This window comes from Macrotis lagotis, chromosome 3 (genome assembly GCF_037893015.1).
Source record: "Macrotis lagotis isolate mMagLag1 chromosome 3, bilby.v1.9.chrom.fasta, whole genome shotgun sequence".
Taxonomy (NCBI): Eukaryota; Metazoa; Chordata; class Mammalia; order Peramelemorphia; family Peramelidae; genus Macrotis; species Macrotis lagotis.
Genome location: NC_133660.1, coordinates 282627261 through 282641896, shown reverse-complemented (window position 1 = coordinate 282641896; position 14636 = coordinate 282627261). Strand labels below are relative to the sequence as shown.

Below are 14636 nucleotides of genomic sequence, written 5' to 3'. Positions count from 1 at the left end.
AAAACCTAAGCCATAGAACAAGTTTTTAAAATTGGAACTAGGACAGCTAGGTGGCACAGTGGATAGGCCTGGAGTCAGGAGGACCTGAGTTCAAATCCGGCCTCAGACACTTAATAATGACCTAGCTGTGTGGCCTTGGGCAAGTCACTTAACCCCATTGCCTAGCAAAAACCTAAAAAAAAAAACTGAAATCAGTCTAGTCTGCTTTGGTCTGCACCACCACCACCCCCCGTCGTTCTTTCTCTCAATGTGGCCGGTGGCACAGGTCATTGAGAATCCTCTTGGGTTACTGTCCTGCCATGAGGGGCGAGTCGGTCCTGGCTGGGCATCACACAGCGCTGCTGCCCCTGGCCACAGGATTCTCCTGGCCCTGCACCCCTGTCCCCCAGCATCAGCCCTGCCAGTCTTTTTTTTTTTTTTAGCTTTTTGTAAGGCAATGGGGTTAAGTGGCTTGCCCAAGGTCACACAGCTAGGTAATTAGTAAGTGTCTGAGGTTGGATTTGAACTCGGGTCTCCTGACTCCAGGGCCAGTGCTCTATCCACTGCAGCACCTAGCTGCCCCTCTTCTCGGAATTCTTAAAGGACTTTCTTTTTTGAGGAGATAAATCCTTATCAGAGCTAAGCATATCTCCTTCGTTCATGTTACCTGAGGCCACCCCTCACCTCAGACACTGGTCTGGACCATGGGGGAAATGGGGGCCCTGCATGGCTTATGGCACTGTAATTCCTTAGCCCAGCACTGGGGTCTCCTCTGGTGGAAGGGCAAGGGACCTGGCTTCCCCAGCCACCTCCTGGGTCTGGCCTCAGGACTTGGGCCTTAAGAAAGGACATCCCATACTGCCCCTTTGCCCCACCAGCATGGGGGCAGGGCTGATGCCTCCCCTTGTTTCCTTCTCTTCAGGTGGTCAAGGTGGGCCTGGTGGAAGACTCCCCTCTCACCACAGGTAGGATGAAGGCCATCTTCACCTGACTGTGGGTGGGGGTGTGGTGGGGGACTGTCTGTGTGTCTGTCTCTCTATGCAGCCGTGCCTCTCCCCTCAGGTGATGGTGAAGACTCGCCTATGATTAACCTCATGGTCCCCTCCACATCCCCACCTTCCACCTCTGGCCTGAGTCGGGATGCCTCGGCCACACCACCCTCTTCCCCATCCATGAGCAGCAACCTGGCTGTGGTTGGGTAAGCATCACCCCACTCACAGCAGGCCATTGTGTCCCCTGCCTCACTCTTGTTCTGTTTCCAGTCAGGGTAGGGGCCAGTCCTGTGACTCTGCTGGTGGAAGGAAACTCCCTTTGCCGATGCTGGGCATACCCCCTGTGCAGCTCAGCTGGCCTTGAGGAGCAGGGGTTGGCTCAGGCCCCTGGAGGGGGGGGGGTCTGGTCTCCTTAAGCTGGGACGCATCCACTGTGCCAGCCTGGCTCCATTTCTCTGAAGAATTGACCCAGCTCTGCTACCTTTTTGTGAGGGACATGAGCCCTGGCAAGCCTCCCCAAAAGTCTCAGGCTTCGGCTTGCTCCCCTTCCCCAGGACCAGCTGGGGAAGTTGGCGGGGTCTTCTCTCAACCTTTTTTGCAAGGGTGGGAATCAGTAGTTCCTAGCCCCAAAATCTCTTATGGGCCTGGGAGGGGAGATCTGCATCAGTGAGAGGGATGGCCCTTGCCAGGAAATGACTGAGGCCTCCTCATTGACCAACCCTCTCAGACACCTCAGGTCAGTGCCCCCACCCTGGACCTTCTCTCAGCTTCTCCTGGTTTTGTCCAGTTGGGAGGAGGGGGGTAAGCGGAGGGGGACAGCCCACGACCCCTCCCACTGGTTCCTTTAGGAAGCCTCTTTCTGTCTGATCCAGCCCCAAGCTTGGCCCTGTTCCCCTGATGATACCCACTCCCCATCCTGATTTAATAGTTAAAAACAAAAACGCCACAAACAGGAAGGAGGATATGGCAGGAGCAGCCATGGTGGCCTCGCACCTATCATGTCTGACGCCTCCTTTCAAGAAAACATCAGCTGCTTCCCCCTATACCGCCACCCCCTGGTGCTAAAATTATCCTAGATCTCAGGTGCCACCACACAGAGGGAGCTTGCCTGGCAAACAGGCTGAGGGTTCACCCATACCGGCCCCCGCTGTCCCTTCCACCACCACCCCCACCTCTGTAGAGAGGGCACTCTGAGCAGCCTGGAGGTGGAGTCATGGTTGGTCGCACTCTCTTGGCCCCGGCAAGCAAAGATTTGGGGAGGATTAGTGACTCTGCCTCTTCAGGCCACCCCCCCCCATCTGCCAGACAATCCCCAAACACTGAGACGACCAGGTTGCCCCCCTCCTCAGCCATCCCCGTGGCTCCTCAGTGCCTCAGCCTCACCTTTTCTGGCCTCTCCTTGAGCACTGTCCTTTCAGCCTCTGTAGAATAAAGGGGAGTTGAACCAGAAGGCCTTTTCCCATTGGCCAAAGGTCTGGTTTTGGGGTCAGCTGTCCTGCTTAGAAGCTGTCTTGGTGGAAGGGGGCCCTCACACCTCCCCTTGGTCCATGGAGTCCAACTTCCTTCTTGGAACAGACTGCACCAGGAGGCTCACTCACGCTGTCTCACACACATGGACACACACCCGGGATCTGCAGGGATATGTTCAGAGCGGGGCCAGAGCCCAAGTTCGCCCTGAAACCCCTGTGAATGTCTTTGATCTGCCTTCCCACCCACCATCTGCCCCTACCCCCCCAGAAAGGAAGCCCTCTGAAAGCAGGTCTGCTCGGGGCCTAGCCAGTCCAGCTTCTTCCCTTTCCACTCTGCCTCCAGGAGTCCCAACAGCCCCTATGGAGATGTCATTGGCCTGCAGGTCGATTACTGGCTGGCCCACCCCGGAGAGCGGCGGAGGGATGGGGAGAAGAGGGACGCCAGCTCTAAGAACACCCTCAAGAGCGTCTTCCGCTCAGTCCAGGTGTCGCGGCTGCCCCAGGGCAACGAGGCACAGCTCTCCGGCACCATGGCCATGACAGTAGTCACCAAGGAGAAGAACAAGAAGGGTGAGTAAGGGCCACCTTGGTGGGCTGACTTGGCGTCTCCTGGACGTCTCTTTTCCAGTCAGGGGTCTGTACCATCCACTTACTGTTTTGGGAGAAGGCCATAGGGACAGGCCTAAATCGGGCTCTGACTGAAGGGGCACCCCCCTGCTGCGCAGTGATGAAGCCAGGGAGCTCCAGACTGTACTTGATTTGGAGAGGGTCAGATGTGTAGGCCAGGACAGGGCAAGGTGAGGATTTGCTCTGGCAGATTGGGGTCTGAACCACTCGGACCCCTCCTCGCTTGGCATGGTACCAGTGCCTGCCACAGGGCCTAGGGTCCCTGCCCCTCCTTTGGGGTTCTAGTTCCCTTCCCCCCAATGTGAGAGACAAAGCAGAAAAGCCACTGTGAGCTGTGCCGGGCCAGTCAGCCCTGCAGGGATGGTGGGGGCCACTGTGGCCGCCTCGAGTCAGGAAGAAGCCTGGCCGGCCTGGCCACCCTGGATGTGATCTCTTTCTCCTCTCTCCCCCTGCCCACCTCGGGGGCTCAGTCAGCACTGGCACAGGGGTCCAGCCCAACCACATGGATGGGGTAAGGCAGGGTGGGTCTGCTGGGCCTGAGACCCTGACGGGTGGCCTGCTTTGTAGTGCCCACCATCTTCCTGAGTAAGAAGCCTCGAGAGAAGGAGGTGGACTCCAAGAGCCAGGTCATCGAGGGCATCAGCCGCCTCATCTGTTCAGCCAAGCAGCAGCAGACTATGCTGAGAGGTGAGGACTGGGGGCATCAGGGAGAAGCTGAGGGGATGGAGCCCCCAGGGTCCTGGAGCCCCGTCTCTCCCTGCCCCTGAGCACCCATGGTCCTCTCCCCCTTCAGTGTCGATTGATGGCGTGGAATGGAGTGACATCAAGTTTTTCCAGCTGGCTGCTCAGTGGCCCACCCACGTCAAGCATTTCCCAGTGGGTCTGTTCAGCGGAAGCAAGCCCACCTGACTGCCCCACCTCCTGACCGAGGACCCCACTGTTCTCCCTTCGTGTTGTCTGCTGGGCCAGGTCATCTCCTGGTGGGGAGTGGGGGGCAGTGCCAGCAGGCCTGGGGCCTGAGGGTCCCCTTCCCTTGCCCACTCCTGAGGGACACTGCCACTGGGGAAGCTGGTCACTCCCCCTCCCTCCTGTCCCACCCCCTCCTCACTTGGGCCCTGAACCTCCTTCTTGGGGCCTGTCAGTCACTGGAATTAAAGCAGACATTTCCACGGTGGGCTCCTTCAGTGGAGCCCGAGGTCACCCCAGGAACAAAGCATTCCAGGCCCTGCCTGGTTAGATACCAGCCTCTCTGGTTTAAGGCTCCTGCCTCCAAAGTCGCTTGTCCTCCTCTTCCTGGGCAAGGGTCCCCAGAGGAGTTTTATCATTGCCCTCTCCTCCCCACCATCGCCTTGGCTTGCAGCCCGAGGGGCGGGGCAGCTGTACCTCTGTGTCTCCTGGCTGGCCAGGCCCCCCCAGGCCTGGCCCAGCATCCCCGGTGTCCCCAGGAGTGTCTGCGTCGATGTCCTGTGTGTGTCCTCGAGAGCTCATTGGCTTCTGTCCCCACTGCCTTGCCCCGGCTACTCTCTCCTGTTCGATGTGACCCCCATGCACTCCAGGCCCCTGTGCCCTCCGGCTTCTCTGGTCCCAACACTCCTGCCCTGGTGCACTGACCCAGCTGTCTGTCTTCCCCCTCCTCCCTCTGTAGCCCCTTGCCCTAAGGAGCAGCCCCCCAGATTGGGCCAAGCCCCTGCTAGAACTGCCCCCACACACACAGAATCATCCTCTCTTCATATGGTCTGAGCCCTAGCTTCCCTCACCCCAAAGTGTGGAGGAGGGGGGTGTTAATCCAGGTGCAAGGGCTGCAGAAGTCCTCCAGCATTCTGTCCACTGAGCCCCTCTTCCCTCCCCCCCCCCCAAAGTGACCCCCAGCCCAGCAGTTTGGACAGATCTTGGTTCTTTCTAAAAGGCGGCCTAGCTCAGCCCATCCCTCCTGTCCTGCTGTCCAAAGCCCTTTGACTGGGCTCAGCTCTTCTCTTCGTTGGGCCATGGGTATGGGGACCACGGGGGCCATTGCTGTTGGATTTTTCATTCAATAAACTGGTGATTTCTTACCAGCTGCTTGGGATTGTGTGTGTGTCTCCTCTGCCGGCTCGGCCCTTAGCTAAAAAACCAAAGGGCCACAGGAAGTGATGGCAGCTTCGCTGCCCTGATGGCCCCCTCTTGTCCCTGATCCATGCCCCAGAGCAGTGGTGGTGGCTCCACAGTTGGCCCAGAGCCAGGTCTCTGGGGTGGGACCTGCCTGACCCACTCTCAATTGTCTGTCCCTATCCACTTCAAAGAGGAATGTCTGGAGGGGCCAGGGCCAGGGCAGTGGTTATAGTGATCCTGCCTCCCCCAAGGATGTCCCCAAGACCCACCCCAGCTCCTCACGGGGTGCAGCTAAGGTTCAAGGCAGCCACTCTGTAGACATGGGTGGAGGAGGGGAAGATGATGAGACCAGGACAATGCCTGGCCACTGGAGCTGAGGATGCTTTGGATGGGGAGAGCGGGGAGCTCTGGCCCAACCTCCTCCCTTCTCATTGGGCCCCAAGTCTGATCATGGGACTTTCGCCTAACAAGTTTTGACATCAAGAGCCAGGGCAGGGAAGCCTGTTGGGCAGCTCCTTCCTTAGGCCACTCACACCTGGCCCTGAGCCCTCTGGACTAGCCAAGTGAGGAGGAAGCAGTCCCCTTTCACCCCAGCTTCTCTCTGGCCCCTTCCTTGGAGCACTGGCTTTCAGGGACCCCACACATTCATTGATCTTCACCCCATTTCTACCAGGGATCCACATCCAGAACTGTGGCCAGAGGAAGGAGCCTTTGGAATGTGTTCAGACCATCAGAGACCCACCCCCCCAACCTCAAGCAGTCACTGACAAGTGCCCAGTGATGTCTGTGGACAGCTATCATGCTGTTGGGAGTTCAGGGGAGGGTGACGTTGGCTGAACCCCAAAACTGCTCAGAAAGTCTGTCCAAAGAGAGGCCTCAGGGGATCCCGGACTCCACAGCTCCCATCTCTGTGTCCCTGAGCCCACAGATGAAGGAAGGCTCCCTGGGTCATTGAATACGCACTTCCTTAGTGTATGGTGCCAGAGCAGATGGTATGGCATCTCCTTCAGTGATGCTGCCATCCATGAAACTATCTCTGGGTAAAACCATCTATTTAGGGTCTGGGGGAGCCTCCTGCCCATCAGGGCTGGGTGGTAGCTGGTGTCCACAGCAAGGATGGAATAGCTAGAAATCTTACGGACCTGATGTGCCCAAGGACCATGCTAACACAATCCTGGGAAGGAGGGGCCATTATTATCCCAAAGGGATCTTTCCACTCGCAACCTTCCCACCACAAGCTCCCTGGGAGCTAGCACAAAGAGCCCAGCAGCCACGGTGGTGCAGACGCCTTCAAAAGATGCTTTGGGATAACACTGGGGCTCTTCAATCTTAACCCTAAAACCAAGACCCCCCAACTTGACCGCTCCACTCCCTTGCCCACTGACCCTGCACATCTCTCCTTCCAGGTCTCCTTTCCTCCTGCTCACTCGGTCTTGCCTCCAGATCTTTGTCAGAGATGACCTTTCTGCCATCTCTCTCCTAGAATGTTGAGTCAAACTCTCCAGTCTGCCCTGACCTGATGTGATCGAGCAATCCAATTACCAAAGGCCACCTTCCGTGGCCCAAGTCCTTGGACCGAGGTCTTAAGGCTTAAAGTGGCAGGGTAAAAACCAATGGCCCCCATTGCTGAGGGCCCCTCCTGCCTTTCATTGGGGAATCCTTCCCTTCCATTCACCCCTGAACTGCTGACTGTGTCAATTGATAGCCTGCTGTGCAAAAGAGCAGTACTACTGTACAAAATAAGAATAAATAAATAATTTTTTTTTAAAATGATAGGAAGAAACTACTATTGTATATAATTGGGAAACTACTAAAATGTTTTTTAAAAAGTAAGAAGAAAAAATAGCTTAAAAGCAAACCCAAAATTCAACTTATGTTCAAAATGTTCCCTAATCTATCAAAATGGAATAAATTCATGTTTTTGAAAAAAAAAAACCCAGCAGTACTAGGTCCAAGGGGAGTCGGTGCTTTGTCACCACGTCATCTTTCTTTACTAAGCACAATTAGAAACACAGAGAAAAGCTTCAAGTTGTCACGTGAATGGGGAAGACATCACAAGAGGGTGAGGGGCCAGGGGAAGGTCCTTATCTAATGGCCAAGAAGACCTTGTTGGATAAAAATGAAAGCAAAAGACCGAAAGCCCCTTGTGCCTCTGTGGAAGAGGCTTCCTGAGCAGTGTGTGTGAGACCGCCGTCACAAAGATGGTTGTTGCTTCCACCATCACAGAGGATTAAGGCCCAGGCAGAAAACGTCTGTAGATTCTATTAGATCCTCCACTGGGCCTTGAGTGACTTCAAAGCAAACGTGGGCATCGCCAAAGGAAGGCAAAAAATATGTGGCAAATATGGCTCAGGATTAAGAAACAAGCGTTGAAGTCGGCCAGGCTCCCTGGAAGCTTTACACCTCTATGTCCTCAGTACTTTGTTCCAAAAAAGACTCAGGGAGTGTCGAATATGTCTGTTGTTGTTTTTCCTTCTCGTCTGACTCTTCATGACCCTGTTTGTGGTTTTCTTGGCAAACGTTCCCTGGAGCGATTGGCCCTTTCCTTCTCCAGCTCATTTTGACTAAGGAAACTGAGGCGGTGGGTTAAGTGACCTGCTCAGGGTCACACAGCTAGTAAATATCTGAGGCCCGATTTGAACTCAAAAAGATGAGTCCTCCAGACACCAGGCCCAGGGCTCTCTCCACAGCACCAAATAGCACCGAAAAGGGAAGTGCACTGTGTCTAAGGGGTCCCAGATCACTGATTAACAGGAGGGAACAGGGGGGGGTCACTTCCAAATCAACTGTCTGTGCAAATAACTTCGTTGTCTTTTTAGAAGAGATCACAACCAAATTAGAGGGAAATAAAAAATTAGAAGGTGGAGATAGGCAAATTGGAGCCATGTGAACAAACTGTTGGTGCTAAAAATAGGAGATGCTACTACTGAAGGCCTATTAACAATTCCTGTAGACATTTAACTGATTTCGACCTCCTGCCTCTGCTCCCAGTTTGCATGGGAGAAGAGAGGAGGAAAGAACTGGTGCAGCATAAGGGAAGATTTTGGAGGCCAGAGAAGGATTAAGGTGTGTATGGGAATCCAAGCTGAAGAGATGGACTCAAGAAAGGTAAGGAGAAAGGAGCTGGCAAAGAAAAGGTAAGGAGAAAATTCAGTTCATCCAGTGGATGAAGCTTAAGAAATGAGAATGAGGGGCAGCTAGGTGGCGCAGTGGATAGAGTGCCCTGGCCTTGGAGTCAGGAGGACCTGGGTTCAAATCCAGCCTCAGATACTTCATAATGACCTAGTTGTGTGGCCTTGGGCAAGCCACTTAACCCCATTGCTTTGCAAAAAAAAAAAAAACCAAAAAAAAAAAGCAAAAGAAATGAGAATGAAAATCCTGACCACCATGGAGAAGAGAAGGTGGGCAGGGACTTCTATCCTAGAGGCAGGGTTTCTATTCCTGCCATAGCTGTGTGTCTGTTATCTGGGTTCCAAATGCAGGCTGATCTCCCTCCGGGAGGAAAAAGCAGAGGGACTGGAAAAACAACTCTGCGCTCAGGTCCTTAGGGAGAATGAAAGGCTCCATAAAGAAAACAGAAGGGAGGCTTCTGTGGAGGGGGCGGGGATCTAAGGTGAAGGAGAGGAGACCGGACCCTTCTCAGACTGATAGAAGAGAAGAAGGTAAAAGGAAAAATAAGCTCTATTAATTGAGCTTAAAAACAGATTGGACCGCCGCCCATCCACAGGAGAGTGGGAGGGAGGGAAAGATAGAGAGATGAGGAGAGAGAAAGAAGGGAGGTATAGAGATATGGACAGAAAGGGGAAAACAGATCTGAGGCTTCTAAAGAGGAGAAAGAACCCTCGGAAGGTCCTTCTGAGAAAGATAAAACTATCAGATGAAAGGACGTGTAGGAAGGATCAGAGGAGAAACAGAAGATAGCAGGGATGCAGTACAGAAACAGCTCTCGGCAGACCTGACAAAACTATAAAAAGGTCTATTGTTCTCCTGGGGCATGTACCCAAGATGTGACAACTCTCCCAAGACTAATCAGAACAGAGGACCAAAACCCTCTTCTGGTACGAAGCAATGAAGACTTGGGTAAGAAGGCAAGGAACATGGTATCTAGGCTGTTTTTTCCTCCTTGTCATTTTGAAGGCCAGGGATGCACAAGAGGAAAGTGAATTTAGGCTAAGATGGTGGCGTCTGGATCCCTGGCAGGGCACTTCTAGATCCAAGGTTACAATAAAGGGATGACAGATTCCCGGCAGAGACAGAGTATGTCTAATCAAGGCTGACAAAGTATTTGTCAGGCATCATGCTAATCTAAACTAAAGAGGATGGGGGGGCAAAGATTGTTAGTGGGCATCCTCAAAAGTTAGATACTATAGAGTCACACAGTGAAACATCCAAGAGACAACATCCAAGAAAGGAACCAATGGTAAAACCAAGGGCCTGAAGTGTCTCTACATATATATACCCAAAGTTTAGATAACTGGCTGGCCCAAGGCATGGGGGCAAATTTGATCTCAAAGGCATCACTGGGAATTGGTGGGATGGAACTCATTATTAAGTCATGGCTCTGTAAAGCTATATTTTGTTCAAAAGCAATGGGACAAATAAAAGGGAAGGGGTGTAACATTGACAATAAGATATACTCTTGTAAGAAATCCAGGAACCAGAAGCAAAAGCATGGCGGAATTGAGGTGAAGGTCAAAGGAAAAAACGAAGGGATTTTATCATTGGAATGTGCTACGGACATGGGCAGAACATTCTGTCCTAACACTTGTGATAAAGGAGAAGACATCTGACCTCCACCATCTTCTGGCCTCATTGGGAGCATGGAATTCAGTTCAGAGCAGGACCCTCTACTTTGAGAAAGTAGGTTTCACGTTCTACAGAGAGATAGGATCGTTGGGCATGGAGATACATAGCGTATCCTCCTGGGGAGGCTGGCACGGTGTTGGAGCCCAGAGCTGCCATGGACTGAACCAGTCTGGTGTTCACAGCAGGTTGGGGTGGGGGGTGCATTATAAACTGGTCCAGGGAAGGAAGGAAGCAAGGAAAGAAGAGAAAGAAGGGCAGTTAGCACAGTGGATGGAGCACCAGCTCTGAAGTCCAGAGGACCTGATTGTTTCACATAAAGAAGGGAGGTGGGAGAGAGAAAAGGGAAGAAGAAAGGGGTGGGGGAAGGAGGAGGAGGAAGGAAGGAAGGGGGAGGAGGGGGAAGGAAGGGAGGGAGGAAGGAAGGAAAGAAGGGAGGAAGGGGAAGAGGGGAGGGAGGGAGAAAAGATATAATAAACTAAAGTGTTTCAGTTAATGCAGAGGGGATGGAGATGCTAAAGAATGAAATTCCGAAGACATAAAGGGAAACAATTCCAATGAAAAGGGAAAAATATGAAATTTACTTAAAGAGACCAATGTGGATGTGTGTGTCTGTGTGTGTGTGTGCGTCTGTGTGTGTGTGTGTGTGTGTGTGTGTGTGTGTGTGTGTGTGTCCCCAAGATAAAGACAATTAACAAACTGTTGCTGGGTTGTTTATTAATTTTTATGTTTTAGTTGTGTTAGGAGAAAAAGAAGATTCAGATTCTTGAAGTAGATGAGATGACAACTGACAACAGAAATCAAGCAAAACACCTGGATTTGGGGGTTTCTGTTTTTCTCTACAAATGAGAGTGATTTTCCATCGGAAATGACTGAATCAAAATCACTTGTATGGAGTGGATCCCCAAGATGGGGGCTCACAGCCTCCTGTCCCTCAGGTGGCTTCTGCCCTCTTGTCCTGTGACCCGTGGTGCTCTTCCTCCAGGCCAACCCTCCTAACCTGTCAATTGATCCCGTTTCATCCTGTCTCCTCATGTCCTCTGCACACGATCGCATTTTTTCATCTCTCTGTCTCCTGGCTGCTTCCCAGTCTACAGACATGCCCAGGCCTTCCCAACCATGAAAAACCCCTCGCCTCAACTTTCCATCTCCTGATACTATCATCCTGTGTCTCTTCTGCCCTTTGTGACTAAATTCCTTGAAAAGGTCAGCTACAAAAAGTGCCTCTACTGTCTCTCTTCTCTCTCTCCCTATTTCATCTCTTACTTTCTGGCTTCTGACCTTATCATTCCACCGAAACTGCTTTAGCCAAAGTTTCTGATGATCTCTTAGTGACCAAATCCATTGACCTTTATTTTCCTTGACCCCTCTGCTACTTTGGACAGTGTTGGTCTCTCTCAAGACTCTCTTCTCTCTAGGTTTTCTGATACCTTCTCCCAAATCCCCCTCCCTGGTTTTCCTCCTATCTCCCTGACTATGCCTTCTGTCTCCTTTGCTGGATCCTCATCCAGGTCAGGTTCTCTAACCACAGAGGTCCCCAGGACTCCATCCCAGGCCTTCTCTTCTCTCTCTAGATGACTTCACTTGGTGACCTCCTTAGCTCCCATGGATTTAACGATTTTATGCTGATGATTCTCAAATCTATCCTGCCCCAAACTCTCCACTGATCTCCAATCCCATATCTCCGACTATTTTTCAGACATCTCAAATATGTCCAGTAGACATCTTACACAGAACTATCTTCTGCCATAAGTCTCCCTCTTCATCCTTTTCCTATTCCTATTGCCTTCTAGTTCCTCAGGCTCCAAACACAGGAGTCACCCCGGATTCCTCATGATCTTACTCCCCATATCCAAAATGTTTATTTCACCCGATCTGGGGCAGACCCTCAGTATCTCATTCTCAGAATACCTCAGGAGCTAGGGGTGGTCCTGTCTGCTCTGTCCATCTTCCATCCAAAGCATCAAAGAGATTTTCCTAAAACACAGGTCCAATCATGTCATCGTCCCTCCCCCTTAATCAACTTCAGTGGCTTCCTATTGGTCCAAGATCTAATATAAAACCCCTTGTTTGGTATTCACAGCCTACTTTTCTAGGCTTCTTATACCTTATTCCCTTATACCTACTCTTTCGTTCAGGGGCACAACACTTCTTGTGTGTGTCTCTACTTGTGGAGAAGAGGGAGCGATGTGGGTTGCATGAGAATTCATTCATGAGGACTTAGAATCTGTTGGATGGTGAAGCTCAGAGAATAGTTGATGTCTCTCTGTCAAGGAGGCAGGAGGTCTGCAGTGAAGTGACCCAGGGATCTATGATTGGTCTTGCCATGTTTTATCAAAGATTTGGATGGAGACAGATGTTACAATCATTCCCTGTGCAGACGGCATTAAGCTAACACACGGAATGACAAAGCCAAGATCTGAAGACATTTTGACCATCTTGTTGAATCTAATAAGATGAAATTCAATAGGGAGAGATATAGAATCTTGCATTTGGATAAAAATAATATCCACTTCAAAAGCCCAAGATGGAGGAGGCAGGGTTGGATAGTAGTTCTGAAAAAGACGGGTCTCAGTAGACTGTGAGCTCAGTGGGACTCAGCAGGGAGATGGGATAGTCAAGAAAGAGGGTAGATGGCCATCTGTCAGGTATGGGCTTCTTTTCCTTACTGAACCTTTCGCTTTCTTCGGTTGGTGATTCTCTGGTTTAAATCAGTCAACACAACAAAGGGACTTAGAAACCACTGGTCAAGCAAGTGCTTTTCTTCTCCCACTTGCCCAGGAGAGAAGGGCGATCCCCAAGGGTATCTAAACACAGGTGGGTGGAATATTGAGTGGCACCACCCGATAAAGTCCAAAGAGGAGAGCACAGGCAGATGAATCTTCACTGGCGAGAGCCCAGATCCAGCGTCTAATGGACTCTCAACAGCAAAACTGGAGAGTGAGAGAAAGACCATGAGATCTGAAATCATGAAACACCTGGTGTGAAGCCCAGCTCTGATGCTCAGCAGTGTGACCCTGCCCAAGTCCCTTAACCCTTCTCCTTTGCCTCACCTGCCTTCACTTCTAACCCACCTCTGTCCTTGACTTTATTCCTTTCCCTTTCTCCCCATCTTCCCCCTTAATCAGGGAGTTGCTGCCACCTCTGCAGTGCTGCCCCTCACCCCCATCAGTGCCTTACTGCTCTGACCCTACATTTAAGGGTATGCTCAACCCAGCTCTGCTTTCCACTGAACATTTACATCTTGTTCCTGAGGGTTTCTTCTTCCCCTCCCACTTTTTTTTTTTTGGAGGCAATCAGGGCTAAATGATTTTGCCCAGGGTTACAGCTAAGTGTCTGAAGCTGGATTCGAACTCATATCCTCCTGATTCTGGGGCTGCCCTATTCACTTTTCAGTTACCTTTTCCGTATCTTCTCCCATTAAAATGTAGCCTCCTGAAGGTCAGGGACTCTTCTCCCCCTACTTTAAATGTCTTATTTTTAACTCGTAGAATAAAACAATCATTTCCATAACATATAGTATAATAAATACATAGTACAATAAAAAAGGATTCCACATGAAACTGAAAATCTACTATGTACAACTTGCTATTCCTTTGAGCTATATAATAAAGTGATGTTTCTTTTTGACTTTTCCCCTTCCCTCTTAGCTTCCAACAGACACGAATCTCTCTATCTCAGGGATAATGCGGTGTCATTCTTCTATTTATGAGTTCTTTCCCTGGATGCAGGCAGCATCTTCCTCCAAATGTCCTGTGTACTTCATTGGGATGCCTCTAATGAGGGAATAACAGGCCGATAACAGTCTTTGCCCTGAAGTAGCTTATATTCGGGAGATCTGCCCCCGAGAGGAAATGGGAAACGCACGCAAAATCAGTACAAAGTGGGGGGAACCAGCCAGGAAGAATTCCGGCCGGTGGCCCTTGGGTGGAGTCCTTGGAGTAAGGGAGAGGTGAGAAGGTGTTCCCGGTGTGGGGACCCGCTAGTGCAAAAGCCTAGAGAGAGCGCCCGAGTATGTCTGGCTGCGGTCGCATGTGGGAGGGAGGGCAGAGCGCGGTGACCTAGGCTAGAGCAGCTCCTGGGGGCTTTAAAGGACAACCAGAGGCCACGGGGAACCCCCAGGAGCCGTCACCCCCAGTGTCTGCACCGAGTCGGGGGCAGCCGGGCGGGCAGGACGGGCCCCGGGGCCCGGCCCGGCGGGAAGCGGAGCCCCAGCTCGCAGCCGCCCCGCGGGCTCCGCCGGGGGCCCGGGGAACAAGGTCCTGGGCCGCCTCCTATGAGCCCCCATGACCTCCCCCCAGGGAAGATTCCGCAATGAGGGGGCACAGGGGGCCTTTGGGCGCCCCACAAAACCCACGATGCCACCCACGTGCCTGCCTGTCTGGGGAAACAGTTGGAGCTTACTAAGTGCGTGCTTTTTGGCGGGGGTCCGAGGGGGGGGGCCAGCGCGGGGGTGGGGGGAGCATGACCTTGACAGGGGGGCAGGAAGGCGGGGCGGGGGGCGGCGCCGAGGCCCCGGAGCCTCGCAGGTGCCGCTCCCCTCCCCGCCCCCTCTGCCCCGCCCGCCCGGGCCTCCCCTTTAAGAGGCGGGGGCGCCCCCCCCCCCCGCGGCCTCCCTCCCCTTTAAGGCCCGGGCGGCGAGCGCGCAGGCGCGGGGGCGGGCGCGGGGGCCGCCGGG

The 14636-nt window shown here is 52.4% G+C and overlaps 1 protein-coding gene across 4 annotated transcripts in view; it reads left to right on the top strand.

The window, feature by feature from the left end:
- Nucleotides 1–5121, top strand: part of PACS1 (phosphofurin acidic cluster sorting protein 1) — a 78655-nt gene extending 73534 nt beyond the window's left edge. For all 4 annotated transcript variants that reach the window (XM_074231021.1, XM_074231022.1, XM_074231023.1 and 1 more), the window contains 5 exons: nt 902–944; nt 1042–1177; nt 2784–3010; nt 3635–3754; nt 3861–5121. In XM_074231021.1, coding sequence (XP_074087122.1) covers nt 902–944; nt 1042–1177; nt 2784–3010; nt 3635–3754; nt 3861–3976 — 642 coding nt within the window. In that variant the 3' untranslated portion in view covers nt 3977–5121. The remainder of the gene's footprint in view (nt 1–901; nt 945–1041; nt 1178–2783; nt 3011–3634; nt 3755–3860) is intronic.
- Nucleotides 5122–14636: the final 9515 nt, after the last annotated feature.